This window comes from Thermobia domestica, chromosome 5 (genome assembly GCF_964235325.1).
Source record: "Thermobia domestica chromosome 5, izTheDome1.hap1.1, whole genome shotgun sequence".
In the NCBI taxonomy this organism is placed as follows: domain Eukaryota; kingdom Metazoa; phylum Arthropoda; class Insecta; order Zygentoma; family Lepismatidae; genus Thermobia; species Thermobia domestica.
The window spans coordinates 671,368-686,725 of record NC_137458.1 but is presented as its reverse complement, the minus strand read 5'-3'; the positions used below and the strand labels follow the sequence as shown (position 1 = coordinate 686,725).

The 15,358-nt window shown below is 35.2% G+C and overlaps 1 protein-coding gene across 1 annotated transcript in view; it reads right to left on the bottom strand.

Moving 5' to 3' along the window:
* ft (cadherin-related tumor suppressor fat) overlaps positions 1-15,358 on the bottom strand; it is a 537,654-nt gene that overhangs the window by 233,618 nt on the left and 288,678 nt on the right. The window contains exon 2 of the mRNA XM_081758083.1: positions 2,701-3,009. Coding sequence (XP_081614209.1) covers positions 2,701-3,009 — 309 coding nt within the window. The remainder of the gene's footprint in view (positions 1-2,700; positions 3,010-15,358) is intronic.

Below are 15,358 nucleotides of genomic sequence, written 5' to 3'. Positions count from 1 at the left end.
GACCAGTATACCAGAATATGGCTATATCTTTACGGCTGCTGAAATAGTATTCGGGCTCATTTCAGTGACAATGCCCGGTGCAACGACATTGCGCATTTTTTTCTGAAGATTAGATCGTTGATAATCTCTGTAATCTAGGACTTATTAACAAGGAGCAGAAAGTGCTGAAATTGCGCAAATTTCCACCACGACGTTGCCAACAACAAGATTAAGGGAATTATGTAAAAATTTTGCACCGAAATAAAATGTATAAATGCCATCCCTCTATGAGATATACTTGTATTGCATTATAATATTAAAAAGCAATATATATATATATATATATATATATATATATATATATATATATATATATATATATATATATATATATATATATATATATATATATATTTACAGAACATTTCACGTTTCCAGCTTGAATCCTGGAATTTAATTCCTACAGCCTTTAAAAATGTTGCCTTCTTATGATTTATCTGTGAATTCCTGTGCTCCGCGAACTCGCTTTTGACTCCTTCTGATCTTTGAAATTCCTTTCACTATCGACGTCATTTTCATGGCAGTTTCCGTTTGGGTCTCAGAAATCATTGTATGACCACCAGGAGCAGGGAAGTAAAATTGACTATTGTAGTGTCTATGAAAAACTTCTGATCTATGTGTTGTTCGACGAAGCCCGGATGATAAAAGACAGTCATTAGGATACGTGGTAGACACACCTGAAATATGTAAATAAATATTTGCTTGTGATTGGCCAAACGCCTTTTTTTTTAACAGTTTTCTAATAATTATTTGCTTCCAATAACTATTTCCTTGCAGTTTTAATCTTACAAGCAATCTTACAGTTAGATATGATACAGAAAATTATTGAGTGGGACATGTTTCCCTCTCTAACGACGCCCCTGCACACATATAATAGCAATAACTGAAAATGCTATTCCATCCATTACTTTGTATATTTTTTCCCCCTAAAACGACTTGCGTTTTGGTGACTGTTATTATTAGTCGAAATGCTTATGGTAATGATGGCAACATTGCACACCATCTTTTGCGCAATTTCCAATTTGTTGCCTGCTCATTAAGGCTTTATCTGTGTCAACTGATAAGGGAGTGAAAGTTTGCGCAATTTCAGTGCACCCACAATGCCAGCTTTAGTTTTTTTTTTTTTTTGAGGGGGTAGGGGAGGGGGCAAGTGGAGGAGCATAGAAATTTCGAAAAGCAGCTACTATATATATTTGTATACCTAAAATAGTCCGCCCCTTACCCTCTAGCATCGTCACTGGCCAATTCGAGAGGTTTTGCTGTACAATTGATTCCACTCTAACGTTGCTTTTCAGTACCAAGGATCTACAGTTTAAAATGTCATCAGAACCACTATGGTTTCTATCCCAGACAAGTATCCCACAGAGAATTGAATCCTGGACCATAATTACGATTAGGAGGTCATTTGATTTTCCTTGTTGACTTCTCAACTTGAATTCTTCAACTGATTATTGTCGATAAAGATAAAACACAGAAACATCGAGAACAATTGAAATTACGCATGATTTTCAGCGGAACTTGATCGCATAATAAGTTTTGTCTTCTGATCATTTGGCGAACGCGTGATTACACATTGGCAACAATCAGGCACAAATGAGGTGCTTACTGAGAAATGTAAAACCAAGATTATTTATTTCGTTACGACGTTTACGTATATAACGACAGTTTCCAGAAAGCTTATGAACCAAACCATTCACCAACTGTTTCAGACAAACATTTTCTTTGTCTTAAAGGATGGTCAGTTATTCATTCCTTCATTTCATTCTCGGATCCAAGTCCCCAGCTCTTACGGCTGTCACTGAACTATTGTGCATAATCATTATTATCATCACGAGTATTCTTCCATCAATGACAGGTCACTTGCTGTTAATTTGAGATGTTTCCATACAACACGAACTTCAGCCAATCTGTCTTCACATAGAAGTTATCCGATTTAAGTGTAATATTTATATCTCTCCTTCCCTGCTTTTCCTTCCACCACACTCAATATCACGTTCTTCAGAATAGTTTTTTTTTTGTAAACAATGCCCTAATCAGTTTTTTTTTAAAAAAAGTTAATTAGTACTACCAATATTAATCCTTTTCCCCTTTACTTTATTCCCAACACTTTCTCACTGTTCTTTCGTTTACATACACTACCGCTCCAAATTTTTCGAACACCCGGGATTTTTGTGAGCATTTACTGTGATCCTATTATGTCTGTATGAGAAATGTATAGCCTTGCATCAGAAGTACGTATATATATATATATATATATATATATATATATATATATATATATATATATATATATATATATATATATATATATATATATATAGAGAGAGAGAGAGAGAGAGAGAGAGAGAGAGAGTAATGTCTATGCTTCTGTTCCTTTTATATTCCACAACGAAACATGTGATGAATCTTTTTCATAATCTTTTTTATTTAACGATGTACATTTACGTTTTCCTTCTTCTCAAAATGATTTGGTGTTTGTCCCCACTTCTATTCTTACTTTTATTTTGCATTCACATTTCAGATCTTCCTTAATAACGCCTTTTTTCTTCCCAAAGGCTTTTTTTCATATTCCTATCCTTATTTTCACTTTTCATTCACATTTTATATTTTAACTTACTGCTGTCTGCAGAAGAAAACAACTATGATGAAAGAGCCACTTACCTTTATAGTAACGATCGTATCCTGGTGTTGTTGGCCGTCACTTGCTCTTATCTGGAGATGATAAGTGTCCTTCGACTCCCGATCGAGTGTGTCCTTCAGTCGCAGAACTCCCGTAGCACTCCCCATCTCGAATTTTCCTTCGTCGCCACCGACCAAAGTATACGTCAACTCCCCCAGCGTATCCGGATCCATGGCTTTTACTTTGGCCACCACTTGACCTGTTGGAAGGTCCTCGGACACCGTGTAAGTCAGCGTCGTGTCAGCGAAAGAGGGAGGGCTGTCGTTCTTATCCAACACATTCACTCGCACCTGTAAAAACACAATAAATGCGAATTAGGAACATTACTTCAATACAGCCGAATACAGATTTCTTTAACAATTCTGTATTTTTTTTAAAAAATACGAGAAAATTCCTTATTCTGTGTGTTAGTAACATTCTTTAAATACATTCCTAGGCTGTTAATGTGTATTAGAGCAGATATGTCCATACAAGCAATATTCCATTGATATATACTGTATATTTACGGAATATGATGAAAGAATATTTCTTTAAAATATTTATTCTTTGCTTTTTTTTTGCCTATATCTTTAAGAGAAGTTTAAGAATTGATCATACAATGAGAAATATCTATTCAATTAGTGCTCAAGCATTTCCACTAAAAGGACTACAATTTGGCAACCCACTCAAATAGAAATAAAAAAAAAAAACTACATACATATATTATTTTCCACTAACGTAAATTCAAATATATGTGGAGTTATTTGCAGCATTTTTAAAACAACCTGGGGAATACATGTTCAGTTACTGGAGTATGATACATGAGGTTCCTTCATGAAGAAGTAATAGGTCACACACTGAGGTCAACAGAATTTCATCAAGTGTGTCTCTTTTTTCGTAAATTTGCGTTGAAAGGGGGAGTTAAAACCCGAAAACTCTCCCCGTTTGCGTACGTCATTGTGGCACGTAAGCAGTTTTTTTTAAATCAACAGAGCTGATTATCCAATCTTAGGTTTCATACCTACCAAAAGTGAGTCAAAATGAAATCACGTCGACTCTTTTCACTTATTTCCTTTCGGGATTCACACAGCTTTGAACGCAAAAGTTTAAGAATGCCTGTGTTTACTCTTCTCCGCACGTGTGCTTTCACAAGTAGAACATTTTTATGGTTTTTTGACAGATGGCGACAACGCTCACGTGATGGGACTTTTTCCTTTTTTTAATGCCTATTTTTAATTTATTTAAGAGAACAAACAGATTTGTTACATTCAGAATTAATACTAGTTTATCGCCGAAGAAGATTAATTCCGTTGCCCAGTGTCATCGTCACACTACATGAAGAAGGTCTTCAGAAATATAATACATTCGAAGTTCCCACAAGTTTTCTGATACAGTTTTGAAAATCTCAACAAACACATGACCGCTGCAAGGTAGAGGGACATCGCTTCTTCTTATTGGAAAGGAGCTAGTTTCTAAGCAATTCATGTCGAATCATATTAGATTTTCTTACTCGCACACTACAGTATTTAATGCACTTAGTCTAGTTAATAAAGTTGGGCATGCATCAAAGTGTGTGTGTATTCACGAGCTCGCTTGAGTCGGTCTTTTGCCTCCTCCTTCACCGAGCCTTTGATCCGAGATAATCCTTAGACTTCGCATAAGACATTAAAAAGCAATACAATTGGTTGTAAGTCCGTAAACTAACAAGGACTGCTCTCCGAGTATTAAATGAGTTTACAAAGCCTTAAGTGAGTTAAGTAAATCTACAGGGGATTCTTTACGGATCTCCCTGGAGATATATATATATCTCGGATCGTGCTCAAAGTGTTTCATTTCCCCGGTGTTGAAAGTGGCCACCGGGGGAAAATCCGTTCATTTTTCATAAATTCAAGGACACAGTCAGGGGAACGCACGCGGGGGATCCGCCGGGTCCAGACCTCCTAACTTCGTAGCTCGATATAAATTTGTATACTTTTTAAATAAATCTATTCTTGTTTAGATAGTAGAGCAATGATTGATGTAGCATAAAGATTTCGTATTAAACTTCGTGTTTACTCTTTCTTATAAAACAATCTATTTCAATATGAGTTACAATATTTACAATTGCTCATAGTCTTCTTGGGTGTAAAAAACACTACGTTTAGTATCTTATAGTGTTGGACCCCCTCCCAACAAAAAATTCTGGTTGCGCTTCTGGACACAGTGTTTTACTTGTAGATTGATTAACTCTATTTTCACATCAGTACTGTAACTATTTCTTCACACACATATACACACAAACTCCGAGAATCAAAGAATTCGACGGCTTAGTGTCAAAGGAACGTATCTACTTTTTTTTTTTTTTTTTTTTTTTTTTTTTTTTTTTTTTTTTTTTTTTTAAAGATACAAACATTTCTGATATTATCAGAGCTTGAATGTTTCTTTCGGTGAAATGGCTATAAGTCAAACTTCCTTCTACAAAATGGCTGATCAAAAAAAAAAAAAAAAAAAAAAAAAAAAAAAAAAGCATTTTGGATTATCCAGAACTAAAATCAAATACGAAAAAACAATATATTTTCGCGACTCTGAAAAACTAACTTTTTGTAGAAACGTTTCTATGACACTAAGCCGTCGAATTACAGTAAATTTTCTCTTGCATTTTTTTTTTAAAGTCTCGAAGTACTATTTACAATTTAATGAAATAGTTTCTGGTAGATGGATATGCTCCTGCCATCAGATCTTCAAATCAACTGAACTTTGGATTGGAAGAGCAAAGACGAACACGATCTCTACTCAGGGTTATTTTGTACCTAATATTATGATGTACCTTCGCCATCTTTGTCTTTTTACGCCAAGGATCTTCGAACTGGACTGGAATTTTAATTTATTTAAACATTTCTTGCTTCGTTGATTGATTGATTTGGAGACTCAGCAGAGAGTGGGAGCTAAATATGAGACACGAACTAAAGATTAACGTGGAATCTGAATCACCATGAGCACCCACCAAGAATCGAACCCAGTTTACCTGCGCTGAAGGCGAATGCGAGGAATTTCCCTTACATCGTGAAAAATTACGGTAAATGTTGTTACATATTACAATAGCAAGATTATGTGATCAAATTTAAGTACAATTTCATTTGTATAGAATAAAAATTTATTTTGACAAAGTAAGGGTCCTTTAACTACATTTTAAGAAAAAAATCAGTAAAATTCCAGCTGATTTCGAAGAAACCAAAATAATTACTCACACAAATCAATTAGATTAGAAAACGAAGGCGGCGTAGCAACTCAGCACTCTTACGTCAGAAAATTTAATAATTACCGTTACGCTATAACTATGCTCAATTTTTAACACGCATATTAGAAATTACAAAACTGCTCTCTTGTCCCCCTCCCGACAATAGCTCTCTTAAGAGGTCCCATCACGGCGAAATTAAAATGCCACTAATTTTACAGCAATTATGTGATATCTTCAAATAGATAAAAGATAATAGAAAAGTGGAACAAGAGCGCCCTAGACAATATTATTTTACATGAGATACCGTTATCACGACTCATTTATCTGCTTTCTATTCCCAGACATTTAGAAAATCAGCACTTAATTTCGCGTTTATAAATGACTGTAAACGGAAAGCTACTGGGTGACTCGTAATAACGGTGCCTCATACAAAATAATAATTGTCTAATGCACTCTTGTTCCGCATTTTGATTATATTTTATCTATTTGAAGGTATCACAATAATTACTATAAAATCAGAATATCTTAGTTTTGCACTGATTAGGCCTCTTAAGCCCACTGAATTAAGATGGCTCCGAACCCACTCCAGTAGATAAACATTGTACCCTCAGATTCTCCTGCTCAGTGCTATCCATAGATTTCATAGTCCTCCATTTTGGCGCTAACAAACATGGCTAAAGCGCTTGTTATAGCGACTTGGCGATATTGGTGGTTAATCATCACAATCAATCATCGATATTTGTTCTAAAATTCATGTCACTAGTTAAAAGAGTTAAGATCTATTTGTTTCTTCAATGTATTTTGTTATTATTTTAAATTTAAAAAAGTTGTGTGCAAAAATTTCGCTGATAAAGTTCACAGTCACACCTGTTCGGTGGGAATTTCAAACTTGAAAAAATCGCAAGTGAATGAAGAAAACTTACAAAAATATCCCACCAACCTCGAAATTTGTCGGGGCTACCGACCTCTTCTTCATCCTACAAGGCATCCGAGCAACATTAAAATTTTAATATTTAAAAATGTTCAGCTTTAATTTGACGGCCGCCCGCTAGTGTCCTCAGTCAACCCCGGCAGCCATTTTCAACATAGCAAGACTCCATAAGTTTGTAGATAATATGACGGGTATTTAGTATAGAAAAAGTGCAGTGCTCCAGGTTGCAAGGAACGAGTTTTCAAAGCGCACTGACAAAAAAACAAGATTTCGTGAACAATGCGATCCAAACTGCTGCCGTTTTTCTCGAAGACCAAACCATTTTGATATCTGCTTATTATCTCCTAACGTACTTCACTGTTCTTTTAGCCCTCAAAACACATTGCAGCTGAACATTAATGGAAGTTTAATGGACAAGGTTCTTAGCGACGAATAACAAATTGCATCATGGGACAACAATGCCTGCACTAGAAACACATGATGGCACAAGAAAATCGAATATATATTATTCATACGATGCAGAAAGAATACCCAATTCTTCAGAAAATTTCTGAACTACTTCCGATTAACAAGAAGGAAAATGATTGACACATGAGGTTCGTTGCTACGAGTTTAGCATCCTTTCCTACTATCAAGTCTACATGAGACATTGTTTTATAGTTTAAGAGTCTTCATCCCGGCGAAATTAAAATACCGCTAATTTTAGAGTAATTATGTGATATCTTTAAATAGATAACAGATAATTGAAATATGGAACAAGAGCGCCCTAGACAATATTATTTTGCGTGAGGTACCGTTATCACAAGTCACCTAGTGGCTTTCCGTTTTCAGCTGTTTAGAAACGCGAAAATAAATGCCGATTTTCAAAATGGCTCGAAATCGAAAGCAGATAAGTGAGTCGTGATAACGGTTTCTCATGTAAAATAATATTGTCTAGGGCGCTCTTGTTCCACATTTCAATTATCTTTTTATCTATTTGAAGATATCACATAATTACTGTAAAGTTAGCGGTATTTTAATTTCGCCGGGATGAAGACTCTTAAGGTGGCATTCGGACAACATAATGCAATCGAATTTACATTATATCCGACCGGATTCTCGCGAGTGCTGATTAACACATGAACTCTTAAAGTAGTTAAATCAAACCCGAAACACGAAAAGGTAGTTTTGGTTCTGATTATATCCGCTGAAGTTACAACAATAGTCGTTGACGAATTGGCTGAAAATTTAATGTGGACGTCCAATTAAAATCCCAATCACTCAATCAATAATTTATTTATTTATTTATTTAACAAACTGGCTACATCCTTCAGCGTAAATTTCATGGAATTTTTTGTCTGCAACAATAATGGTAAAAGAAGTGAAAGGAAGTCAACTAGGGTGTGTTTGAAGGCACTATCCTGGCATTCGCCTAGTAGAAGTGAGAAAAATCCTTGAAAAATTTCAGTCAGGATGAGTGGAACTGAACTCAAAACAAGAATACGAGTAAATGCTTATGGGGAGTTAAGCTCGCTCGACGGACGTAAAAATTGGTCGTTGATGCGCAAGGAACAACATGGTGGAGGATCTAGGTCGGGGCCGGAGAGCCTAGACCCCCTCCAGTTTTTGAGTGCCAAAACTAATTAAAGCTCTTATTTATATATCTTTTAAAGTGTACAGTAAACTCATGATGTACCTATAATAGTCTGGGGTCTGGCTCCCCTCCCCCCCCCCACAGTTTTTACCTTCTAGATCCGACTCGAACAACAGGCAGAAGGTTTCAGATTTGAAGTGAAAAAGAAAGGAACAGAAAAATTTAGAAAGCTATTCAACGTTGAACATCACAATAACTACAGATCGAATATCATAAACATAATAAAGTCGATAGTCTATAGGTGACCAGGGCACGTCGCTCACTCGCATAGTTAATAAGGACTTCGTCCAAATAACCACAGATAGAATCTTATTCTTAGCAACTGTGTTTTACGATCTCATACTGCTTCTATATTCTTAACGCCTCCCAGAGGGTGTCGGCGTGGAAGTTCATCAGGAAGACCTAGACGTAGATAGGGGGACAATATTAAGATGAATCTTGCAGAAATAGTAATACAAAATAGTTGGCTAAGGATAGAAGTCAGTGGAGAGCTTTTGTAAACATGGCATTGAACATCCGCGTTTAATAGGCCATAGAGTTACTTTAGTTAGTTACTTTAAACTTATTATTATTGGACGCTATGCATTATACAAATTATCGAAAGTTTACACTTCCTTATAAATAATAATAATAATAATAATAATAATAATAATAATAATAATTATTATTATTATTATTATTATTATTATTATTATTATTATTATTATTATTCAAATGAAATGAAATCATTCAGTTTAATAACGTCCCACGCATATGCATGCCAGGCTAAGGGAGACGGTAATGATGAGAAATGAATGAAATGGTGGAATGAAGAAAGTGGGAGGAAACGGGAGAAACCCTAGAAAACCCATGGATACGGTGTTTGTCCACCACAAAATCCAGATAGTGCGAGCTGAGATCGAACCAACGACCCCAACCACCAGAGATGAACGCTCTACCACTGAGCCACCGCGGCCCCTATTATTATTCAAAAGTACGCAGTGGCATTTCTAGAGGGAAGTGTTATTGATAAAAAGTAACATTTTATCGTTACAAGCCGTGAGAAAAAAATAATAATATTTTATGAGATAAAGCGGAAAAGCTATTACTCACCGAAAAAAAAAAAAAAGCAGAATTTTCTTCCACATGCAACAATAATATTTCATATGCTAATTCTTGCATACAGTTTGTAATGATTAAATGTGTACTAATTCCCTTCGCCTGTAGATAATTTCCCTCAAATGTCGCGACTGAAAACAAGAATGAGTACCGGTGTGTGGGCAAATCTTCAAACATAGCTTTCCAGAAAATCGACAGAAAGAAACTTTTATGGCGTTATACAAAATACGTAATCCCTGTCTACCACTAACAGCCTTAATAACACCTCAACTATTAAAGTGAAACACCCCACCACCCCAGCCGACGGTAGTAAGACAATAATACATAATACGGTTAATGAGATCTTATATAAGCTAAAGTCATTGTTAACTATTGAACTTTAGTTATAAATATCTTTCAATTAATTGAGTTGAGTTGATTTTGGGTTTAACGTCCCATTCAGCAGCGAGACTATATGTGACTTGGACCTACTGATTAACATGGAATCCGAACCACATGAGCCCCCCCCGGGAATCGAACCCGGGCCTCCCACGCCAAAGGCGCGTACGCTAACCGGTTAGCCACGGAGGAGCTCCATCTTTCAATTAATGTTCTAACAGTTGATGCGTAGGATGGTAAAATGGTGTAGCTCATTTAAAAAAAAAAAAAAAAAAAAAAAAAAAAAACAATAAGATAAAATCATTTACGTAAACTTGAAAACATAACCTTGGGGGCGCGGTGGCTCAGTGGTAGCACGTTCATCTCCGGTGTTTGGGGTCCCTGGTTCGATCCCAGCTCGCGCCGTGTGGACTTTGTGGTGGATAAATACCGTATCCACGGGTTTTCTCGGGATTCTCCCGTTTCCTCTCATTTTCTTTATTCCACCATTTCATTCATTTCTCATCATCACCGTCTCATTTAGCCTAACCAGCGTAACCATGGGATGTAAAACTTAAAGATTTCATTTCATTTTCATTTTTGAAAACAACCTATTAGATGGCAAAGTTGTGTATCTCGGGATTTTAAAAAAAGGCCAAACGCCAGAAGATGGCAGCACAAAGAACCGATTTTGTCTGCCTTTTCTATATCGAGTCTAATAAAGTTTCAATATCTCAAAATATCTCAAAACTGACTTACGCCACTTTGCAATCCAACGCCTCAGTTGTGTTTGTTTTAAAATCAATCGGAAGGTCTTACACTTTATTTGAAATTGAAATTTATGTTTCTGGATACGTGGATCTCATGTCATTTCTCCTTATTTTCATTAGTATACACTTTTCTTTTCTCTACTACTTACAAACACATAAATACGGGTACTGAGTAATACATGCCATTCTTGTCGCTTATAACTTATTTCCTTTAATCATTGGTAAGCTCTTTAACAAATTAATTGTTTTGTGCTTAACCGTCTTTTCACCCATTTGCTCTTGCATAATTGCTTTTTCTGACTCGTCAACTTTCATGGAAATGTTGGTCAACGCGTACTGCAAGAACACTTGTTAAACTTCTAAAACGATTTTGTTTATTTGACATTTTAAACCTATAATAAAACCTTTTCGTTTTATAAAAGTCAACGATTTATTGGAGACGTGGCAGAACGGTTTTCCTATTAAAGACAGTTCTTTATCTTCTTTATGTGGCTTAGAACCATTTCGGTCAATTCCGACAACAAATATTACGGCAAGTATTCAACTGTTTACACAAGAGACTTAAAGCGTATTGGGTATAAAATAAATAAGTTTTTATGATACGATTTTACTCGGCTACAAAATTCCTCTCCCGTGAAGTCATTGGCTGATACTTACCTTGAAATTTATTCTCCAAAAACTGAGATAGCAAAGGCTTTAATGCTGAAGATAGAGGTCTAATGGCCTCCCGAGCGCCAACCACGTTCAGAGGAAGCTTTTAACAAGCCTTGTAATTCCTACGTACAATGGCATGTTTCACGAATATTTGTCATTCCTCTGATTCATATATAAATGCTATTCTCTGTCTTCATCATCACACATGGCCACACATATGCTAACCTTCCTGACATTTTTAATAGTCTTCCTGTCTGTGTTCAGTCGTATAAAAGAATGTTGACCTTTCTGGCCAAATTAGCGCACGGTATAGAATTTGACTTCACTAATAGTATCCATCGTCTTGGGTTTGATTCTCGGTAAGAGTACAGACATTTTCCTTTCACACTTTCAGTGGGTAACTTATCGTTTGAGGAGATTGGACGTTACGCAGGGTTGGCAAAAACCATGGTTTTTATTTTAAAAAAAAAACGTTTTTTTTTTTTTTGTTTAAACCAGGTTTTTATGGTTTAAATAATTTGCTCTATATATTCATATCATATATGGACAGAAATAAGTTTGTTTCGTCAAGATGTTATTATGCAACAACCGGGTTATGCTGAAAGGGGTCACATAAGCTTAAAGCGGAATAAAAACCGCTTCTCGAGTTACATCCGAGAGAAATCGTCCTCCATTTGAACTCGGAACCAGGACTAATTGGCTACAAATGTGATACGTCTGCCGATTCACTCACGAAGGAATCCTGATTTTTTAAAAAAAATACGTTGTACTGATCTTTACATGCTTCTTAATATAACTGTCAAGAGTCATTTCAGAAGGACAAAAAGATAAACAGTTGCGCAAGTGAAACCATTACACAGAATTACATATGAACAATTTCAAAGTACTACGGAGTATAGAAGAACTAATTTAGTTCAAGTTAGTTAACAACGACTTTTATTGGTCCAAATTAAAGAAATACAACGACTTAATTTGCATATCAGTAAGAAAAGTGAATAAAGATACGAATTATTTGAGTCCACTTTGGCTCAGACTCATTTATACATAAATAGATACCAAAGATACTTATTTCACTAAATGCCTCTCATGGGGTCTGTATGACCCCCTCCCCACACACAAAAAGTACGGCATTTTCGATGTATTTTATCAATAGTGAACATTGAAACGAAACAATATTTAGAATTTTTCTTCGATTGCAATTACATAACAATAATAACAACTACAAAAAATCACAAAATAAACATTTACAAACTTATAAAAAAAGTTGCTTTAGTATTATCTTTTTGAGTAATGAATGGGGAATTTAGGTCTGAATATAATACGAATAATATACGGGAGTGAAACGTGATAACCTACAAATGTGTGTTCATCAAGATTTTACAAACACTTACACTTTTACGAACATTTTTTTGTTTTTTGGTTTAAACCAGTTGTTTTTTTTTTCTTTGAAAAAACCAGCTGGTTTAAACCACCTTGGTTTAAACCAGCCAACCCTGACGTTACGCACTAAAAATCTGCAATATAAGGAGTCAAATATGCCTTAAAATTCAAAACATAACTCGATGTATTGTAGAAAAACGTTCAACATCTGAAATGAAGTCATGAACAATATCCAAATAACATAGACAAACACCTGACCGTTCTTACTAAATAACATCTTTTATATATATATATATATATATATATATATATATATATATATATAAATATAAAATACTTCCATCACTTTAGTGTGACGCCCTAGAAACGTTAAGTTTTTCGTATCGTCTCGAAAACAAGATAAGAAGTACTTTTCAAATTCGACACGAGATGAGACAAGAAACATAATTATTTTCATGTTGTTTTGCAGACAGTAATCGAGACGAGACGAGACGAGACATTTCTCGAGTCTCGTGGGAAGAAGCAGTACCCACTCAAGTCTTTAGCTTTTTTAGTGTTGCAGGATTCATAGTGTAAAAAAGTATAAATTGATAAAGTGATTATACGAACGCAATGAAGAGCATTGAAGAGGTCGATAATTTCAAGTATCTCGGAAGTATTTTGACAAGAGACGCTTACTACACCAAATAGATCAGGTCAAGAATTGCCGTAGCTAAAGAAGCAATCAACAAGAAACGATCACTCTTAAGTAGCAGGCTCAATATTGGACTTAAGAAGAAGTTAGTCAAGTGCTATATATGGAGCATTGGACTGTATGGTTCAGAGACTTGGACATTACGGAAGTTAGAGAAGAAATATTTGGTAAGCTTCGAAATGTGGTGTTGGAGGAAGATGGAGAAGATAAAATGGACAGAGAGAGCAACAAACGAAGATGTTTTAAAACGGATAGGAGAGAAGAGGACACTTCTAGCCACCATCCTTCATAGAAAGGCTAATTGGATTGGACACATCTTCAGAAGAAATTGTCTTCTTCACACCGTCATAGAAGGAAAGATGGAAGGGAAGCGAGGAATAGGAAGAAGAAGAACACAGCTGATCGATGATTTGAAAGATAGGAGACAATATTGGGAGTTAAAAGAGGAAGCTGAAGATCGAGAAAAGTGTAAGAAACCTTTCCAAGCCCAAGTATAAAATTTAAAAAAAAATCTTCATTAAACCCAGGGCCTGCCCAAAAGGCAGAATACTTAATAGTAACAGATACGGTTTAAATATTGTATCATCTCCTGTGACAACGAAGGATTCTGATAGCTTCTGGATAGAATTAAGGATAAAAAATCAGGGATTAAATTTTATAACTTACATAAATTTATAAAATGAGGCGAGAAAAGCTTTACAAGAATCGAGACGAGACGAGACGAGACAAGCTTATTTTTCATCTCGTCTCGCAGGGAACTCTATTTATAACATTATGACATCATAGAGTAAACCGTAAGTTATAACAGGATTTTACACAAAAAAAGGAAAAAGAAAATTATTAATCGCCTTCGATTCAAGATTAATTATTAAATATATTTTAATTCAATATGTTTTATCAGTTTTTTTAAAAAATCTTCAAAAACAATCTTCCAAATTCCACAGACATAATCGGGGCATATTTACAGCAAAGAGGAATCTTTGTTCTTGCCATATATGGGTATAAAGCTTGTTCTTGACCTGGACATAAGTTCTGTTTTTAATATCACCACATAAATTTTCTCCCCATTTCCTCACTGTATCTGTACACGTTCCTTTATATTCACACACATGAAAGATGACTCAAAAAGACACGTGAATTGCTATAGATGCAAAAATTTTCAATTATAACTTTTTTTTTTTTTTTTTTTTAATGAAGCGAGACACAACGGGCCTCTGAAGCTGTCTGCATGCAGTAAGTTTTACAATTTAGACTAAAGCAAAGCGCCTGCGATGTCCGTCAACCCGCTTTACGTATATCTTCTGCTGGTTGCCTGACACAAGGATATCAACCTAAGCAACGGTTGACAGTGTTAAACTTATGACCTCGAAACGACCCTTAAAACGTTGAATAATAAAAAAATAGCGACACGTTTTCCGAAAGTTTGAATAAGAACTATTAAGTCTACACAAAATGTGAAATCAACTAGCGAAGACGGTACGTTTCTAAAGTTAGTGGTTTCGAAGATCTTATTGTCAGCCACAAATATATAAACGAAGCATTTTTATACGTATATCACGTCATTCAGCAACTCAAAGTTTTGTAGCACTTTGCACATAACAGATCGAAGCAAGATCAGTTTCCAATTTCAAGATAAATTATTAAATATATTTTGATATATTTTGGTAGTCTATTACGAGGAATCATTGATTGTAATTCTGCAAAATTTGTTTTTCATCTTGTAAACTTATAAATTATGTCTTTGATCATATAGCACTTTAAAAAATCTAAACTGATCTTTCTATTTGTACAGATGTATTTGGGGTATATTTATAACACGCATGGACCTGTGCACCAAATTTGCCACTAAATTTTATCAGTTGGGCATTGTTCAATTGTGATTAATTTGTCTCAATTATTTAATCACATTTCTCGCGGTAGTGTTCT